This window comes from Danio aesculapii, chromosome 11 (assembly GCF_903798145.1).
Source record: "Danio aesculapii chromosome 11, fDanAes4.1, whole genome shotgun sequence".
NCBI classification, from domain to species: domain Eukaryota; kingdom Metazoa; phylum Chordata; class Actinopteri; order Cypriniformes; family Danionidae; genus Danio; species Danio aesculapii.
Window position 1 is genome coordinate 45,672,079 of NC_079445.1, and position 21,480 is coordinate 45,693,558.

A 21,480-nucleotide genomic window follows, 5' to 3' on the forward strand; every position below is an offset into this window, starting at 1 on the left:
ATTAAATTAATGCTACTGCTGTTAGTGGATTTATGTCATGTAGATTTTCATTTAAAAAAACAAATGGTATTAGAGTGATCTATACACTTTTATTATATGTATTAAGAAACGCATGTTTTGTTGTGCCAATCGAGGAATATTTCTCACTAGGAACTGATTATGAGTGTTGCTGGTTTCCAGGAGACAGAAAAACTGCGCATGCGCGTGGCAGCGAAATAAACGTGTTTATGTGAAACTTCACGCCGCTGTAACTTTAATTACGCGAACATTTACTGAAATATCTTCTAGATAATCTTACATGGTCATGCGCTCTGAGTGACATCATGAAGAAGATTAAAAAGAGGTTTGTTTCCTTTTTATACGTTTTATTATCCGCTTTAAATGGTTGAACATCATGATTGTTTAGGAATTGTAAGGAGTCTTTGGAATGCTCTAGTAATTTATAGTCTATACTATAGTTTTACTGAACCGTACTATAGTGTAGTGCAGTGGTGTAGTCCTAAAAAAAGGTGGTGTACTATTACCCATCCAATTGTATATTGAACTGTATTGTAATGTAAATGAGCCTATATATATATATAAAACAACATTATTCATTCATTTTCCTTCGGCTTATTTATCAGGGGTCGCCACAGCGGAATGAACCGCCCAAAACAACACTAGCACTATTTAATTGACTGTGAACAATAATGGATTTCGATAGTCTTTGCCTGCTAATATGATTTTTTAAATTCACTTTCTTTGGGCTTAATCTCTTTAGTCATCAGCGGTTAGCATATGTTTTACACAGCGGATGCCGTTCTAGCTATAATCCAGTACTGGGAAACACCCATACACACTCATACACTACAGCCAGTTTAGTTTATTCAGTTCACCTATGCCGCAAGTTTTTGGACTGTGGGGGAAACGGGAGCGCCTGGAGGAAACCCACGCCAACAAGGGGAGAACATGCAAACTCCACACCGAAATGCCAACTGAGCCAGCCGGGACTCAAACCAGCGAGCTTCTTGCTGAGATGCAACAGTGCTAAGCCACTGTGTCGCCATTACCCTATTTAGAATTCATTCACTTTCTGTTTAGCTTAGTCCCTTTAATAATCTGGGGTCGCCACAGCGGAATGAACCGCCAACTTATCCAGCATGTTTTATGCAGCGGATGCCCTTCCAGCTGCAACCCATCACTGGTATACATCCACACACACTCATTCACACACATACACTACGGATAATTTTAGCCTACCCAATTCACCTGTACCACATGTCTTTGGACTGTGGGGGAAACCCATGCAAACGCAGGGAGAACATGCAAACTCCACACCGAAACGCCAACTGACTATTTAGAATTTCCAATAATATTTTCTTCTGAAAGTATAATATTAAGGAGAAAGTCTGAATGTGTGAATATAAAACCAATTTTACCTCAGTGATTTCTTACCTCCTAATGGCGCTAATGTGCTGGATCGCCTTTATTTAATCACCCTAATTAAACAAAGATAAACCAGGATCCTCCCTGCGCTATGTTTCTCAGCTAGAGTTTAGTTAAAGGATCGTCTTTATAATGTTTTGCAAATTAGATTCATACTTCACCACACAGGGTAACTTAATGGGTTCTGGAAATTGGGGTTGTTTGGGCGATCACAAGTTGAAGAGCAGGGGGGGTTGGTGGACACTCGATTGAGCAAGAGGGGCACCTCAGCCAATGAGGACAAAGGGGCAGTGGCTCTAGACACCAGGCCACCCCCCTGTGCACAGCCCTGCCATTGACTTACATTGACAAAGTATTTGCTTTTCCTTTCCTTTCGTGGAAGTTAATAGTTACAGGTGACTGATGTAAAACAATATATATATATATATATATATATATATATATATATATATATATATATATATATATAAATATAAATATATAGCTATTGAATCAAAGAAACATTGACTTTCATCGTTTCTTTGCCTACTTTCATTTCAAATTTGGGTCGGGTGTAATAGTACACCACCTTTTTTTAGGACTACACCACTGAACCTCAGGATAGAGAAGTCAGAAAGCGCAAAGCTGTTCAGTGTGGCTCAGCTTTATTACTTCCAAAATCAGGTCATGCACATAACTACACCTCATACAGCATTGAGGACTTGACATATTGAGTTATGCTCAGGAATACAAGTACCCGTACTCCATTTGGGTTTTACCTATTACACCAAAGCACAGATTATAAATCACTACAGACCAACTGTATAATGTGGTCAGATCACCCAGTCAAAGTTTCTAATAGTCAGCAAAACTTATTGGTCATGTCTTATGTGAACAAATTTATAGGTGTCCCTAGGTACATTTAAGAACATGAATCAATATATAAGCAATTACATGCATATTATTTAGACAGTTTTAAGCCATTAATGCACTACCCGAGGTACCCGCCGCTTACGGGGACTCTGGCTCCTATGGACAGGGAGTCTCTTGGACAGAGAGTCTCCTTTCTCTGTGTTCAGCTGTGTGCATTTAGAGGAGAGGGGGTCAGAGAAAGATAACATCTCTCTCCCTCTCCGTTCTTTAGTCTTGCGCGCCCTCCTCTGGTCACGTCGTGCTCTTCGTTTACACTTGACTGTTTCAGATAGAGTTGAGCTCTGAAGTATTGGAATGTCAGAGCATAGGAGAGGTTTGCGTTTGTATCTTCTTCGTCTCACATTAATAATAGTACCATTTATTACACTAGTTAACACCGTTACTTTTAGTCTATGGGTAACACACACAAATAATTCTAAATAAATCATTTTTGAATACTAAATCACCTTTATTTATTTTGAAGTATGCCATAAAATATTTCAGATTCTCATTTAACATGCTTTGTTTTTAATAAAACCAAAAACAAGTGCAGTAGTGCAACAGGATTATGTTTGTTTGATTTTCTTTGTAAAGCAACGATGCTGTGTGTGTAAAGCATCATTTAAAACAGTCAGTCTTTATATGACTTTAGCAGTCATTAATTAGAACAGTAAAAACACGGTCAATTAATTGGTAGAGCGGCAGTCAAAGGGTTAATGTTGTCTCCAGCATACTGTAATATCAATCAGTATACAGTAATAGTCATTGCCATGTGCCTTTAAGTGTAATTGTGTTGCTTACAATGTTTTATTTGTACTTATATTTGTAGATTATATTATAAGTGTAATTGTATTCATTGTCATTTCTACTTTTTATATTAATATTATATGTAAGGCATCTAGAGTTTGTGAGTAACGCAGTTTCGATTCTCTATGTCCTGTATATGTTGTTGAATTGACAGTAAAGCTGACTGATTTTAAACTTTAGTTTTTAGAGTAAACAGTGGTGTATTGTAGTGTAATACATACATTTGTTGAAAACGTGGTGCAGTATTGGGTCATTTTGTTTATTTTACTGTAGATTTACTAAAGATTTTGGTATTCAAGTACTTGTCGAAAGTGCAGTGGTATTAAATGTTAAATGCCTCGCATAATTGTACTGGATTTCACATGATTGTTTATGGGTCAAAGATGAGCTGTGCTGTTTTAAAGTTCAGAATTACATTTAGCAAAGTGATTTATTATAAACAGAAGTAATATTTTTATATTTAACATGCCTTTAGGTATATAAAATCAGTTTTATACATTAGATTTAATGCAGATGCCAAAATGCTAATGTATATCTATTCATATTCATGTTTTTAATTAACTTTCAAATGAAGAACCAGATCAAATAAACAGGTACATGTCAATATAATAATGAACTGCATTAGGGCTGCATGATACTGGAAACTTTAGTGATATTGTTTTGAGTATTGTGATAATATTTCTTTTGATATAACATTTCCCTAGATAAAAGTTATTTTTAATAGCTATGTATTTGAATTATTTATTAATGTAATGATATTAAAATAAAAGAGAATATAAAATATGTTTTTCAAATATAATTCAACAACAAATAATATGAAATTAACCCAAAAATAAATGAAAGACATTTAGCAAATTATAATTTCGAAAACCAGGCATGATCTGACGGTCTACACCAGATGTGGAATTGGACATTCTAGGTTGACACATTCATATTTATTAAATAATGAAGAATCACCTAAATGTAATATCTGCCAGACTGCTCTCACCATCAAACATATTGTTGGAATGTAGAAGTTTAAATTCCGTTAGACAGGATTTTTATAAGGAGAGTACTTTGATGGACATTTCTAAAAAGGGACCACCTGGAAGAGTTTTACATTTTTTAAAATCAAAAATAGAACTGAAAATCATATTTAACTTTGAATAATTTTTTGGGTAAATTTTATCTATTTATATTTTATATATTTGTCTAAGTAATTTTTTTTATATAATACAAATTTGTTTTTATCATGTAATATTTTAATCTATATCCATTTGGCCACGAAATAGCCATAATATGCTGATGTGGCAATAAATATGTAATAAATAAATTTAAATATAATTCTAATTTAGACTATAAAACTGTGTCGAGATGAGAACATTTAATCTTTAAAACACTAAGTGAAAACCTCAGCATATATTCTGACTCTGATTGGCTGTTGTCATTTTCCTCTCTCGTCTCTACTCCGCCCATTAGTGTTTATTATTAGTGTTTATTAGATATCATTGTTATGCTGATGACACACAGATCTATATGAACACTTCTCCCAGTTCATCAGCATCAATGCCATCGCTTAACGCTTGCTTAACTGAAACTAAAGCTTGAATGCAACATAATTATCTTAAACTGAATAGTTCAAGAGATTGTATTGGTTGGCACTCCTAACATTAAGAGGTGTAGTGAGTTTGAGTTAACGGTTGATGGGTCTGTCTTATCACCATCTCCGCAGGTGTGATATCTTGGTGTTATATCTATCTATATTCATATTTTTAATTAACTTTCAAATGAAGAACCAGATCAAATAAACAGGTACATGTCAATATAATAATGAACGCCTGACGCTGAGAGACTCGTCCATGCTTTTATCATGTCTCGTTTGGATTTTTGCACCTCTCTGTTCGGAGGGTTACCAGCAAATTCTCTCAAGATTTTACAATACATCCAAAATTCTGCTGAACGTGTGTTGACATACATCATCTCAGTCTCGCATCACTCCAACAGCTTCACTGGCTGCCCGTCTTGTATTTATTTTAAGACATTGATTTTAACATATAAAGCGGTTCATGGTTCTGCTCCAGGTTACATTTATGACCTGATATTCATTTCCTCTACCTCTTGCTGTCTACACTCTGCCTCTGGTCTTACGCTGTTTCAGCCTCACTATGGGAGGTAGGGCGTTCTCTTTCCGTGCCCCCAAACTGTGGAATGCTCTTCCCACTGACATTAGAAATGCCGGTTCATTGGATGCTTTTAAGAAGCTACTTCAAACTCCTCTTTTTAGGACTGTTCTTAATTTGATCTCTTTTATTCTTACTGTGTTTCTTTATTGTGTTACTGTGCTTTGTTGATTTTACTTTCTTGTAAGCGTTTTGAGTTTATAAAAGCGCGATATAAATAAAATATATTATTATTATTATTTAAGTTTGTCACGCATGTTTATGATATATATACTGCGTATACTATTATGACCATAAAGATAATTTAGCAATATATTGTGCAGCCCTAAACTGCATCTTTTGATTCTGTATTGTGAGTATATTGAGGAGGTTTGCTCCGTTTTCTTGTTGTTTCAGCAGTGATGGTGGCGATGCTGGAGGTTATAGAGTTGGTCAGGTGTCTGGCAGCCTCTTCCCAGAAAAACAGAAATCCTCAGCGCTGTCCTCTTTATTCGCCTCCACTTCATCTGCAAATACTTTAGTGTTCCTTCCTCCACCAAAGGTAAGTTAAACTGAAGACAGACGTGATGCTGAGTTACTAAATGAATGTTTCCATCCACCTATTTTAATGCACATTTAAGAATATCACATTAAAAAATGACTAGTGGAAATCCCAAGATGCACAAAAAATGTTTGCATACAAATATACTTTTATATGATAATAAAACTGCATAAACTGTGCTGTAAACTGAGGTAGTGAGTGAAGCTGTGCATTTATCAGTCTGCATGCTGGGATGTAATTTCTGCCAGATGCTGATCAGATATAAATGTGTGTGTGTGTGAGGGTCTTTGTGTCATTAATGTTGGTCTGCGGATATAAATGTGTGTGTGTGAGGGTCTTTGTGTCATTAATGTTGGTCTGCAGATATAAATGTGTGTGTGAGGGTCTTTGTGTCATTAATGTTGGTCTGCAGATATAAATGTGTGTGTGAGGGTCTTTGTGTCATTAATGTCGGTCTGCAGATATAAATGTGTGTGTGAGGGTCTTTGTGTCATTAATGTTGGTCTGCAGATATAAATGTGTGTGTGAGGGTCTTTGTGTCATTAATGTTGGTCTGCAGATATAAATGTGTGTGTGAGGGTCTTTGTGTCATTAATGTTGGTCTGCAGATATAAATGTGTGTGTGAGGGTCTTTGTGTCATTAATGTTGGTCTGCTGATATAAATGTGTGTGTGAGGGTCTTTGTGTCATTAATGGTGGTCTGCAGATATAAATGTGTGTGTGAGGGTCTTTGTGTCATTAATGTTGGTCTGCAGATATAAATGTGTGTGTGAGGGTCTTTGTGTCATTAATGTCGGTCTGCAGATATAAATGTGTGTGTGAGGGTCTTTGTGTCATTAATGTTGGTCTGCAGATATAAATGTGTGTGTGAGGGTCTTTGTGTCATTAATGTTGGTCTGCAGATATAAATGTGTGTGTGAGGGTCTTTGTGTCATTAATGTTGGTCTGCAGATATAAATGTGTGTGTGAGGGTCTTTGTGTCATTAATGTTGGTCTGCTGATATAAATGTGTGTGTGAGGGTCTTTGTGTCATTAATGGTGGTCTGCAGATATAAATGTGTGTGTGAGGGTCTTTGTGTCATTAATGTTGGTCTGCAGATATAAATGTGTGTGTGAGGGTCTTTGTGTCATTAATGTTGGTCTGCGGATATAAATGTGTGTGTGTGAGGGTCTTTGTGTCATTAATGTTGGTCTGCAGATATAAATGTGTGTGTGAGGGTCTTTGTGTCATTAATGTTGGTCTGCAGATATAAATGTGTGTGTGAGGGTCTTTGTGTCATTAATGTTAGTCTGCAGATATAAATGTGTGTGTGAGGGTCTTTGTGTCATTAATGTTGGTCTGCAGATATAAATGTGTGTGTGAGGGTCTTTGTGTCATTAATGTTGGTCTGCAGATATAAATGTGTGTGTGAGGGTCTTTGTGTCATTAATGTTGGTCTGCAGATATAAATGTGTGTGTGAGGGTCTTTGTGTCATTAATGTTGGTCTGCTGATATAAATGTGTGTGTGAGGGTCTTTGTGTCATTAATGGTGGTCTGCAGATATAAATGTGTGTGTGAGGGTCTTTGTGTCATTAATGTTGGTCTGCAGATATAAATGTGTGTGTGAGGGTCTTTGTGTCATTAATGTCGGTCTGCAGATATAAATGTGTGTGTGAGGGTCTTTGTGTCATTAATGTTGGTCTGCAGATATAAATGTGTGTGTGAGGGTCTTTGTGTCATTAATGTTGGTCTGCAGATATAAATGTGTGTGTGAGGGTCTTTGTGTCATTAATGTTGGTCTGCAGATATAAATGTGTGTGTGAGGGTCTTTGTGTCATTAATGTTGGTCTGCTGATATAAATGTGTGTGTGAGGGTCTTTGCGTCATTAATGTTGGTCTGCAGATATAAATGTGTGTGTGAGGGTCTTTGTGTCATTAATGTTGGTCTGCAGATATAAATGTGTGTGTGAGGGTCTTTGTGTCATTAATGTCGGTCTGCAGATATAAATGTGTGTGTGAGGGTCTTTGTGTCATTAATGTTGGTCTGCAGATATAAATGTGTGTGTAAGGGTCTTTGTGTCATTAATGTTGGTCTGCAGATATAAATGTGTGTGTGAGGGTCTTTGTGTCATTAATGTTGGTCTGCAGATATAAATGTGTGTGTGAGGGTCTTTGTGTCATTAATGTTAGTCTGCTGATATAAATGTGTGTGTGAGGGTCTTTGTGTCATTAATGTTGGTCTGCGGATATAAATGTGTGTGTGTGAGGGTCTTTGTGTCATTAATGTTGGTCTGCAGATATAAATGTGTGTGTGAGGGTCTTTGTGTCATTAATGTTGGTCTGCAGATATAAATGTGTGTGTGAGGGTCTTTGTGTCATAAATGTTGGTCTGCAGATATAAATGTGTGTGTGAGGGTCTTTGTGTCATTAATGTTGGTCTGCAGATATAAATGTGTGTGTGAGGGTCTTTGTGTCATTAATGTTGGTCTGCAGATATAAACGTGTGTGTGAGGGTCTTTGTGTCATTAATGTTGGTCTGCAGATATAAATGTGTGTGTGTGAGGGTCTTTGTGTCATTAATGTTGGTCTGCAGATATAAACGTGTGTGTGAGGGTCTTTGTGTCATTAATGTTGGTCTGCAGATATAAACGTGTGTGTGAGGGTCTTTGTGTCATTAATGTTGGTCTGCAGATATAAACGTGTGTGTGAGGGTCTTTGTGTCATTAATGTTGGTCTGCAGATATAAATGTGTGTGTGTGTGAGGGTCTTTGTGTCATTAATGTTGGTCTGCAGATATAAATGTGTGTGTGAGGGTCTTTGTGTCATTAATGTTGGTCTGCAGATATAAATGTGTGTGTGAGGGTCTTTGCGTCATTAATGGTGGTCTGCAGATATAAATGTGTGTGTGAGGGTCTTTGTGTCATTAATGGTGGTCTGCAGATATAAATGTGTGTGTGAGGGTCCTCCGTCAGTCCGTCATCACAGTGCTTCAGTATTATTATTCTTCTATTGTTATTCCATCCAGAACTGTCTTGAGCATTTGTCTGCGCTCCCGTCTCACACCTCTAAAAGCCATTGCATTCACTGTGTTCATTGCATTTTGTCTTCTGAGGCGCAGATCATTTATCCTCTTAAGGCCCGAGGTGGGTTTTTACGTGCATTTTTTATTTCTCTTTGCTGTTTGGGCTTATTGGAACCTAATAAGAATAAAAATCTAAGTATCCTCTTTTGATATGATGTACTTTTAGAGAAAAATGATGTCCATATATGTGGACTCGTGGTCCAAATTTACATAAAACACTTTTCCTGAATGTTTTTAATGCATATTTAACATAGAATTCTTTTTTTAAACTTGCTTTGACTATCAGAGAGTAAAATCAACATGTTTTTCCTATTTTGGACAGTTAAAAATAGGTTTTGGGACATTTCATATGCTGCAGAACAGTTGCAGGATGACACTGTATGTCTGAAACAAAAAATAAAATGTTTAAAGTATTTTAAACAGCCACTTAAGAGCTCAAATGTGCTGTCCACGTATGAGGATACTCAAACCCTAGGAGGTTATTAGAGAAGAACAAACCACAGTGGAGAATCCCAACAGTGCATCAAACTCCACTTCTCTCAGTGATATCTGTGGATGATTATCAGGAAGTGGTGATTTAGTTCTCTTTAGTTTCTCATTGGATGGAAACGCAGCTTTATGCACTAATGTTTTATGCAATACTCCAGTTTTGTGCATAAGTCTGATTCACATCTGTGTATAGAAACAGCTGTTGTATGATGTCTTCTGTGTTTTCTCTCATTAGATTGAGCCTAAAGTCACTCCTGCAGTGTCTGATAATGCAGTAGTCAAGGGCAAAGATCAGGTTCAGAAACAGAAGAAAAAACCAAAGACTCTTTCAGCTGCTGAGCAGAAACTCCAGGACAGGTAATCTAGCATCCTTCCACCATCATATAAAACATGGCCTAGGGTAAAACTGTTATAATCCAGATCTGGAAAAGTAATGGAGCTTAAATATATACTCTACGACATGCCTAAAACAGAAATATATGCCTGTTCATCATATTATTGTATTTCAAGAGTGAATTGACTGAAATATGACAGTAACAGAGTCGACACATCATTATTCTACTATTGGCGAATCCTAAACATTAATGAGAGAAGAATAATGGCACGCCTCAATGCCTTATGTGACGTCAGGTGCAGCACGTCACATGCTTTTTCTGTCAGCGCTTATTATTGCTCTGCCTTTTTCAATAACTGATGAAACGATAAATGTGAACTTACAAATAATACAGAAAATAGATGTTTATGCTAGTGTTTATTTAAGTTAATAGAGTAAACGCATGCAAAAAATGAAAACTAGACTTTTTATTTGAGGATAATTGAAGCTGCAGGAGGCGGAGATAGTCAAAAATTGCTGTGGTGGGAGTCTTTAATTTAATATTTAAAGGGATAGTTCACCCAAAAAATGAAAATGTACTCTTTATTTACTGTCTGTCAAGTCCTTATAAACCTTTATGAGTTTCTATTTTTCTGTTGAACACAAAATAAGATATTTAGAAGAATGCTGAAAACCTTTGACTGCCGTAGTAGGAAAACAAATGCTATAAAAGTTAATGGTTACAGGTTTTCAGCATTCTTCTAAATATCTTATTTTGCTTTCAACAGAAAAAAAGAAACTCCTAAAGGTTTATAAGGACTTTAAGGGTTAAAAAATGTAAGTAAACAGTAGATGGGACAGTAGATGATGACAGAATTTTTCGATTTTGGGTGAACTATCCCTTTAAGATAAACTGTCCCTAAATACAAACTAAGATTAGTTTTAGAGAACTTGATGTAAGGGGCAGCACGGTGTTTCAGTGGTTAGTACTGTGGCCTCACAGCAGGAAGGTCGCTGGTTTAAGTCTCGGCTGGGTCAGTTGGCATTTCTGTGTGGAGTTTGCATGTTCTCCCCGTGTTGGTGTGGGTTTCCTCCGGGTGCTCCGGTTTCCCCCACATGCACATGCACTATAGGGGAATTGATTAACTAAATTGGCCATAGTGTATGAGTGTGTGTTTGTGTGAATGAGTGTTTCCCAGTACTGGGTTGTGGCTGGAAGGGCATCTGCTGTGTAAAAAATATGCTGGATAAGTTGGCGGTTCATTCCACTGTGGCGAACTCTGCTTAATAAAGGGACTAAGCCGAAGGAAAATGAATAAACATATATTGAAAAACAGTTGAAATTGTAGAATCCCCAATAAATGTAATGAGAAATGCATGTAAACTCTGTTAAACTCCGCAGGGAAAGCGCTCTACAGAACGCAGATGATGAAGGACAAGCGAGCGCAAAGAAAGTCAAACGCAAACGTGCAGACGAAGAAGAAGAGCGACCCGCCAAACACAAGAAAACCGCCAAGTTCAATGCGGAGGAACGGCTCAAAATGAAACGCACAGTTTTTGTGGGAAATCTTCCGTCCAGCTGTAAGAAGAAGGTTTGTAATGAGCACACATTCCTCTTCAGACATCTTTAATTAAAATTGATTTCTATTGTGTTGTATAGACCCTTTTCGCAAGACTGTGATCGTGCTTTTAAAAGACATCAGCATCTTAAATCCTTTAAAGTTTTTCATATTTTTATTTTATTAACTAAGTGCTGGAATCCCTTATTTAATACACTAATTAAATAAAGTATCCTCTCTTCACTCTATTTTTTTTATTTATTGATTTATTTATTTGACATACCAATATAATGTGGTCTGACCACTCAGTCAAGAATTCTACTATTCTGCAAAACTTATAGGTCATGTCTTGCGTGAACAAGTTTATAGCTGTTCCATAGGCACATCTTAGAACATAAATCAACATACAAACACTCTCATACACATTGTCTAGATACTTTAAGGCATTAAGCATTCCACAAGGTATTAGCAATGAGAGGCACCCCTAATTTACGATGACTATGAGACCTCCCGTCTTAGCGAGCAGAGTCTCTGGTCTTCAGGGTCAGCTGCGCGAGCTGTGTGCACTCCGAGGGTAGGTAGTCAGGAGAGGGTAAGAACAGATGAGGGTCCAAGAGAGGTAGCATCTCCCTTCCTCTCCGTTCCTGTGTCCTGCGCGCCCTCTTTTGGTCACGTCGTGCTCTTCTCTTGCTCTTGACTGTTTCAGATAAAGTTGAACTCTGAAGTATTGGAATGTCAGAATACAGGAGAGGTTTGCGTTGGTATTTTCGTTGTCTCACGTTAATAATGGCACCATTCGTTCCATGGGCACCATTCACTACAACAACCAAATGCATTTGTTTAAGTGTTTTAGCAAACTTGCTAATTCTCAACAGCTGTCCACAGGAGGCTTGACCAAATGGAACTATAATAAAAACATAAACACAGCATCATAATTCTTTACATACAATTACTGGAGCAAAAGCAAAGGCGACATGATCCAACAAACTAACAGTAGACTATTTGTGCAAACACTGCTGTTTTGCTTTTAACCCCTTTTTAAGAACAATACTAAAAATATTTAGATTACTTCTGATTTTAAGCTAACAGGTAAATCATTCCACAGTTTGGCTCCCTTTACAGAGAAGACAGACTGGCCAAAAGAGGTCCTACACTCTGGCACTAGACAGTCACCATTAGCAGTTGCTCGTGTGACTCTGAGAGGTTTGATGTCTACTGATTAGATCAGAAAACAGGATTGGATCATGATTATTTAAACATTTAAAAACCAATTTAAGATCATTAAATTTAATAAAACTCAAAACTAAAAAGGTTTACATAAAACTTCACAATGATGCCATCACATAAGCTTTAAGTCCATCATTTTGTAGGTAGAGTTTTGTTTAGGACCATATTTTGTAAGGATGTTTAAGAAATAAAATGGATTCATACTTAATATAAAGGTATCTCGATGATGGGCCCTGCCATTTAAACAAATATCCACTCTAAGAAGAAGAGGATTAATAAAAATACATTATATACGAAATAAATTCAGTGAAAAAGAAGATGAATGAACAAATGCAAGGACAAAACAAAATCCTATGATGATGTAACACGGGGAGTGACAGAGACAACTGAGGTTTAGGATCCACGTGCAGGTTTATTCAAAGTCAGGGAGGCAAGGGTCAACACAGGTGCAAACAGATGTATAAAGGCAGTCCAGAATCGTGGTCAAATGTAACAGGCGAGAGGTCAGAAGGCAGGCGGCAGACAATGAGAAAGTAAACAAGGCAAAGATCAAAACACGGAGAAACTAGACTAGGAAAACGCGTTGTAGTGTCACTATACAGATAACAAGACTCGGCAAAGGCAGGGAGTGTGTGTGTTGTTTAAATAGTGTGTGTAATCAGTCTTTGACAATCCTCAGCTGGTGCAAGTGTAATCAGTCTAAATGAGGAAGCATGTGTGTTTGTGAACGGAGTGCATGTATGAAAATGTAGTCCATGAATGGCGGATTTGTAGTCCATAGGTTATTGTGAAGGTGAGTGCTTACCAGCGACCTCTGGTGGTTAGAGATCGCTGGTTATCATGACAGATGAATGTTGAGATTAAGGGGCCAACGTCTACCAATATACAGATGTCTGTTCAAGTGCGCTGCTGGCTTGTAAGCTCTGCTTGTTTTTTAACATGTTTAAGGATGCTTTTCTTTAGCTTGTCTACAAATGTATTTATTACTTCATTGTTGATACAGCAGGTAAACTCTGCAGATTAAACGTGACTCATTACTGACTGTGTTTTCATCTTGTTTTGCAGAATCTTCTGTCCGTGTTCAAGAAGTCTGGACCCATCGAGTCTGTTCGCTTTCGTTCAGTGGTGCGTCATCTGATACATTAATTATAAACTTTTCAAAGTTTTTGCTTTGCATTAACAAAGTTGTCCCACTTTATATTAAGTGGCCTTAACTAATATGTAACTTCACTGTAATTAATACTTCGTTATAATGTATAAGTTATTGTGTAAATGCATGTTTTTACATCGTACTTATGATTGAATACCAGCATGTAATTACATCTGTTTTCATTTCAAGTTCTTTTTAACAGAAGATATTTCTAATCATAATAGTGTTAATAACTCATCTCTAATAACTGATTTATTTTCTCTTTATCATGATGACAGTAAATAATATTAGACTAGATATTCTTCAAGACACTTCTATACAGCTTAAAGTGACATTTAAAGGCTTCACTAGGGTAATTAGGGTAAAGTTAGGGTAATTAGGCAAGTCATTGTATAACAGTGGTTTGTTCTGGAGACGATCAAAGACAGCAAATATTGCTTTAGGGGGCTAATAATATTGACAAATTTTACAGATTTTTTTAATGTATATTTTTTTATTACAGCCAAGCTAAAAGCAACAAGACTTTCTCCAGAAAATAAATATAATTAAAGAGCATTTGAAAATATAGAATTACAATTTTAACAGAGGGTTAATGATTTTCTTTTGGCTGAAAACATCTGCTGAAACTGGCAAAACTGCTGTAGTGCATATGCCAGGCCTGTAGTGGGCACTGTCACATTAATTAACAATGTTTATTAATAACATTTACTGGCAACTTGTTAGTTGTGTGTGTTTGTTAAAACACACACAACATATTACCCACATGTAACATATTAACCTAAAACATTTAACCCACATGTTTGATGTTATCGTTTTTAAAGGGCCATGAAACCCCTCTGTCTCAGCAGGGTGTTTTCACACCTCTACTTTGGAAAAAGTCAGGAAAGTGGGCGTGTCCAGCTCTGTTTAGGGGGGAGTGTCGGAGGAGGAAAAGAGGGAAGGTGCATAAAAATTTGCATAAAAATGGGAGTGTCGGTTTGGGCACGCGTTGATTTTCACAGAGGCAAAACAAACACAGAGGAGAAAGACAGTGACTGTTTACATGGACATCAGTCAACAAATTATTAACCATATCATTAATTTCTCGACTTTAACTGCAGTTTGGCTCTTTCATTCAGGAGATTCATTCATGCCCCTCGTGACAAACGAGATATTTGATTCGCGGAGCTGCTGGTATTTTTAATGCAATATTTGTTACCGCACGGTGACTGAGAGAAAAAAACCCTCCGCATTTCTCGGTAACTTAGATGCACTTGGTTGGTATCGTCAGAAAGATGTGTGTGTTATTCCTGTCCTGTTCACGCTTACAGCAGATCTTTCAGTCCATAATATTGTAGTGATATTAACGTACTGTAAACTTTAGTAAGTTAGAAATCATTTGACTGAGGTCTGTCTTTAAATACTGAAAGAGTACTGCTGACGATACGAACTAACTTTACCATCTGAATAAACAAAGACCAAATCTGTAGAGACGGGACACTCAACACCAACTGGAGCCGCGTCTTTATTAAAAGGAGACGAGTGTAAAATCTGGATGTCACCATTTCCAGATGAGAAGCTCTCGGGTAAGAAAATGTTCCTTAGACACGTATTTCTGTCGCATGTCACGTGCACTGTAGTCCACACGTGAGTCCAGCTGCGCTCTCATAGCGGGAAAATGAAAACAAAACCTTCATTGCAGCAAATTATAAAAGCAACACTGACGACCCGTGTCTCCAAACAATTCTTCTCCCGCTTGTTTTGGCAACAAAATGTGGCGTCCCTCTGCTGTCTGAACACTGTACAGATACAACAGTCTTCAAAGCTCTATCATGCATATTAATGAAGCTGCACCGCGTACACAATAGAGCGTGCTGATTGGTTTGAACCAAGTCTTTCTCATGAATAATGGCAGCACACTCGTCACGATGCACTCCCAGGTACAGACAGCCAGTCTACACGCTAGAATACACGCTAAGATCTCATGGCCGTGACGCAGTTTCAAAAATTAGTTTCAAACCGGATGAACGGATTTGCTTGAAATAACGCAAAAACAACAAGTTTTCACTTGTTTGTGTAATATATGTGTCCTAATAGTGTTTTTAGCAGCGTGGGACACGTATATGACTGTCAACAGCTCACAGTGTGTTTCGTGATCCTTTAAAGATTTATCTATTGGGAGACATGTATTTACATGTAAATGATAATGGCAATGTTTTCAGTAACGCTCCCTTGGAAAAACAGTTTTCAAATTCAGGCATTTTCAGACCACAAAAATCGTCATTGTCATGTAAACTACAGGCAAAACGCATAAAAAGGTTCCTGTTTTAGGCTGAAAATATTGTTGCGTAAATGAGCCCAGTCTGTCCTGTGGTTTGAATGATCATGCATGTGTTTTACAGATTCGGGAAGATCCAACTATGTCCCGCAAAGTGGCTGCCATCCAGTGAGTTTCTTTTGTTAAGTGTGGAGTTTGGTAGATTTGGCTGTGATGTAAATACACATTTTTTAATATTTGAAATATGTTGCAAATTCACTAAAGCAATTAGCGTCAAACAATTGACATAGGCACGCATAGTTGGGTGGATATCCTCTGAATTATAATTACATATTACATGACAAAATTATTAGTCTGTAATATTATCTTTTGGATTGCACATATATGGTATTGTAATTTGATTACTTTTGGATTACATTTAGATTGCTTTTGTGCTCTTTTGTAGATTACTTTCAGGTTTCTTTTGTAGATTACTATTGGATTACATTCAGATTACTTGTGCTCTTTTGTAGATTACTATTACATTCAGATTACGTTTGTACTCTTGTAGATTACTTTTAAATTACTTTTGTGCTTGTTTGTATATTTCTTTTGGATTACAATCAGATTACTTTTGTGCTCTTTTATAGGTTACTTTTAAATTACTTGTGCTCTTTTGTAGATTACTTTTGGATTACATTCAGATTACCTTTGTGGGTTTTATAGATTACTTTTAGATTACTTTTGTGCTCTTGTAGATTACTTTCAGATTTTTTTGTAGATTACTATTGGATTACATTCAGATTTCTTTTGTGCTCTTGTAGATTACTATTGGATTACATTCAGATTACTTTTGTGCTCTTAAGATTAATTTTGGATTACGTTCAGATTTCTTTTGTGCTCTTTTGTAGATTACTATTGAGTTACATTCAGATTACGTTTGTACTCTTGTAGATTACTTTTGGATTACATTCAAATTACTTTTGTGCTCTTTTATAGATTACTTTTAAATTACTTGTGCTGTTTTGTAGATTACTTTTGGATTACATTCAGATTACCTTTGTGCTCTTTTATAATTACTTTTAGATTACTTTTGTGCTCCTTTGTAGATTACTTTTGGATTACATTCAGATTAATTTTCATAAGTCTTATTTTTTTACATTCATTTTTGTTCTGAATACTGTTAACTGTTAAATTATTGGTGGTAGGCTTAGGGAACTAAAATACATGTTTATAATGTCTGTAAAGATTTCATGCACTTGTGTTTTACGAAACTTCTTTACACCATTGCAATTTATCAGAGTGTTTTCTAAGTTATGCAATTCCTACGTATCCCCCCCCCCCCACCCTTTAAAGAATTTTACTAATTTTGTCTTTTTTAATTTGTAGGAGAAAAGTACATCCCAAGAAACAAAATATTAATGCTTACATCGTCTTCAAAGAGGAAGAGTCAGCCACTGATGCTCTCAAATGGTAGGAGTTTTCCACAGTATTCACAGCATAATAAAATTATTAAGGATACAGGGTTAAATTACAGAGAAAGCTTTGAAATCACTTCTAAAGGACTGCCGTTTTACTGTGTAATCAGACATACTGCGCTCAACCTGCCGGAACTACTTTAGCAGTGCGTTTATGTACACACCTTAGAATGCTCATCAGCCAATCAGAATCAAGCATTCTGTAATATAAATGATAATAAACATTTACACTTTTTTTTTAGGAATGGCCATGAGATTCAGGCAGGTTTCTACATACGAGTGGACCGAGTTTCTCAGCACAACAAAGTGAGTCTCATAAATAATATTATGAATATAATTTATCAGTAATTTGTGAAAGCGTTTGTGTAATAACAGATCCACTATTTTTACAGCATGATCATAAACGCTCCATATTTGTGGGGAATTTACCGTATGGTGAGTAACAGTGTTCTGTCAAAACTCCACATCTATAATCCTCTTAGTCTATGCTGACATTATCTTCAGCAGCTCAAACTTTCTAATGGATAATGGACAGACGGCTGCTTCTCACTCAGGGCTGCTGTTTATGCTAATGAGGGAGAGATGGGCACTAGTAGGCGGAGCTTTCCCCATCTGATGACACGGGAGAAGGGAGAATGTCAATCAAAGTGTTTCACTCATCAAGTCTGATTATAAACAAATACAATTCATTCATGATTACTTATAGAGGCAGCTGGAAATATTCACACACTGCTGACACACAACTGGGGTTAAACCAATTATAAAGGTAATTTCTGCATAACAGCTCCCCTTTAATATATGTTTATTCTCTTAGATATAAGTGAGCTTCCACTGCAGAATCACTTCCAGGAGTGTGGAAACATTGAGGCTGTGCGTTTGGTGCGAGACAGGGATTCTGGGATGGGAAAAGGCTTCGGCTACGTCCTTTTTGAGGTAAAAACTTGCAGAAATAAAAAATCTCAACCCTTATAAAGAATCGACTTGATCAAAGTTTTTTGTGTACCACTGTTGGGTCACGCTTTACATTAGTTCATGTATTTACTAACATAAAATATAAGCAATACTAGTACAGCATTTATTAATCATAGTTGAACATTTATTAATGCATTATTAAAATACTAATCCATGCTTGTTAACATTAGTTTTGCGCTGAGAGTTAACAACTAACAATGAACGACTTTATTTTCATTAACTAACATTATAACAAAGATGAATAAAGACTGTGATAAATGCTTTGGTCATTGTTTGTTAATAAATACATTAACTAATATAACCTTATTGTAAAGTGTGACCCTTTATTTAAGGTGCTCTTGTTACAGTGTAACTATTTATTTAACTACTGAGTAATATAATAATTCATTACATGTATTTACTGTATGGTTGAGGTAACCTGCAGGTTAGGTTTAGCATTAGTTGCATGTAGTTATGCATAATTAATTGTAAATACTATAGTAAATACTTGTAATGAAACCTTAAAATAAAGTGTTACAGGAGTTTGTTTAGAAACATAACAAATATCGTAATCTGGCTTTTAAAGAAGGTTTATTTCCAGAACTTTTACTTTCTCTGTTCCTTAGTGGTGAATAAAATGTTTCGAAGGCAATGTTACTGGTCCTCCTGGAAAATTGTAGAAGTTTTATCATGTATTAGCGCTAAAAATCTTATTTAATTTATGTTTTCATTTTGTTTGTTGATGTTTAATCGTATATTTATTATTGAAATGTTCTTGCCATGACAATAGCCTAGTAAATTTCACTGGAAGGCAAATCATTTAGTCCTAAACTTTATATTTATCATTATATGAGCAATAAAAGCTCTTATTAAATAGTATTCATGCAAAGTTAACACATTTAAGGTTCAGTATATATTCATTAAATTCTGGGGTTTTTTAAATATCAAGATTTACAAGATTAATAAGGTGTTAAAGCTCATGTTTTTCTTCTGTTTCAGAGCCCAGATTCAGTGATGTTAGCATTGAAACTCAACGGCTCGACATTACAGGAGCGAAAGATCCGTGTGAAACGCTCCGTGAAGAAGGAGAAAGAAAAGAAAACTCCGCCAGGAAGAAAAGCAGAAGGACAGCGATCGGGAGGATTCAAAGGGCCGAAGCAGGAGTTCAGAAATAACAAGGGCAGAAAAAACTTCACCAAGAATCCCAGAAATAAACCAACACAAGCGTCCTCGTTTAAAGGAGAAATGGCAGATCCCACTGCCAAAAGAGGAAAACCACAGAAGAAGAAATTCAAGCACAAGAAGAAGAAAAACAGCGCTCATGTTTAGGTTTATCATGTATAAATGTGTTTTAATTGTGCTGATTAAAAATACTGACTGGTTAACTACACTCTAGAGCTGAAGAGCATTGTTTTGGTCATCATGTGAGGGATTATCTGGAGAATAATCTAGATCACAAAAGCATCTTAAGGATAAAAGTAGCTCCAAACTTTCTAATTTAGTTCACAGGGTTTTAAAAAGTCTTACTTTTTTAAAAACAACATTTTAGTATTGATCCCTTGTGTGCTTTTGGGTCGTTTTCATCCACTCTGGGCTGATTTTAAGTTTTAATTTGGCCACAATGTTCTCTGTGTTTCAGCAAATGGGCTGATTTTTGGCTACAAATCTTATTTTGACACAGATTTCGGGAAAATGCTTTGATAATTTTCAAAAACTCAACAATACGCTCAAATTGACTCCTGTTTGGTTATGTTGGTGGTTGTTTTTTCCTCATTAACTTCCATTATAATCAGTTTGCAAAGCCGTGACAGAATATAATCATGCATTCTTGATTGTTGCTGGTTTGATGGGAGAGGGATAATCTGTCATACTGTTGATCATCAGTAATCGGTGCTTTAAAAAAGCTTAGTTTCTGGTTTTTGTATAAATAATATGAATAATACTCAGTATAATTACTGTTTTTATATTACTATGAGGGTTGGGGGAAGCTTTAAAATAATACAATTCATGGGTAATTTCATAGATTATTCTTGTTAAGTTTTGGCTGCAGCTGTATCCCTTCTAGCAGTGTTTTTCAGCCACAGATAACAGGTTAATGTGAATATGTTCAATTTTATACAGTTCCTTTTTCAGCATCGATAATGTAATTAATATATAGTCAATTAATAGACTTCAGCATTTATTTATTTAGTTCTAGCGTAAAACGAGATAAAAGACTGTGTAAACACAAGCGCAGGCTAGCGATGAAACTCCATTGACAATACTGTGGTAAAATAAATGTCTGTTTTATAGACACGGTGCTTAACAACGTAATTCAATGCTGTGCTTTTTGACAGGTCTGATACCCACTTCATATCGTATGTCTATCAGGCACTGGAGATCATTGATTTTTAAAGAAAGCAGATCTTAAACGTGTCGATTTTGAAACGTATGACCGGAAGTGATTTATGCTGGCTAACTCTGCGGGGCTCATTTGTTCGCATCATTTTCTCATAGCAAACTAGCATAAGACTCTCTTCTGTAAAGTTTGTCTCGGCACTTTTGTGAACAGATTTTAAGAGAAAACGTTGAGATAAAATACATTTAACTGCTGTTTATGATAACTGTTAGTGCTATGATAACATGTTTTGTGATTTCAGGCCCTGAATAACGTCCTATGAGCAGGTAAGCTGATTATATGTTCACGGTTTCACTTGTTGAAATCAGATTTTTAATTAAAGCTACCCAAAGGTTTGTCAAAGCTAACATTTTATTTAATATCTGTGGAAGCCTAAATAGAAAAATATACACACACATATTATATATATATATATATATATATATATATATATATATATATATATATATATATATATATATATATATATATATATATATATATATATATATATATATGCACACAGTTGAAGTCAGAATTATTAGCCCTCCTTTGAATGTTTTGTCTTTTAAATATTTCCCAAATGATGTTTAACAGAGCAAGGAAATGTTCACAGTATGTCTGATAATATTGTTTCTTCTGGAGAAAGTCTTATTTGTTTTATTTCGGCTAGAATAAAAGCAGTTTTTAATTTGTTAAAACCCATTTTAAGGTCAATATTATTAGCCCCTTTAAGCTATATTATTTTTCAATAGTCTACAGAACAAACCATCATTATACAATAACTTGCCTAATTACCCTAACCTGCCTAGTT

General features: G+C 36.0%; 1 protein-coding gene across 2 annotated transcripts; it reads left to right on the forward strand.

The window, feature by feature from the left end:
* The first annotated feature begins 244 nt into the window (after positions 1-244).
* On the forward strand, positions 245-19,679 carry rbm34 (RNA binding motif protein 34). 2 transcript variants are annotated; one of them, XM_056468698.1, is made up of 11 exons: positions 245-343; positions 5,679-5,823; positions 9,611-9,732; positions 11,091-11,280; positions 13,540-13,599; positions 16,006-16,049; positions 17,250-17,333; positions 17,581-17,644; positions 17,731-17,773; positions 18,153-18,271; positions 19,289-19,679. In XM_056468698.1, exons 1-11 carry the CDS (start codon positions 324-326, stop codon positions 19,616-19,618), a joined length of 1,221 nt encoding a protein of 406 aa, XP_056324673.1. In that variant the 5' UTR covers positions 245-323; the 3' UTR covers positions 19,619-19,679. The 2 variants fall into 2 exon arrangements, with proteins under 2 accessions (XP_056324673.1, XP_056324674.1); XM_056468699.1 differs by having other exon boundaries at positions 5,682-5,823.
* The last annotated feature ends 1,801 nt before the right edge of the window (positions 19,680-21,480 follow it).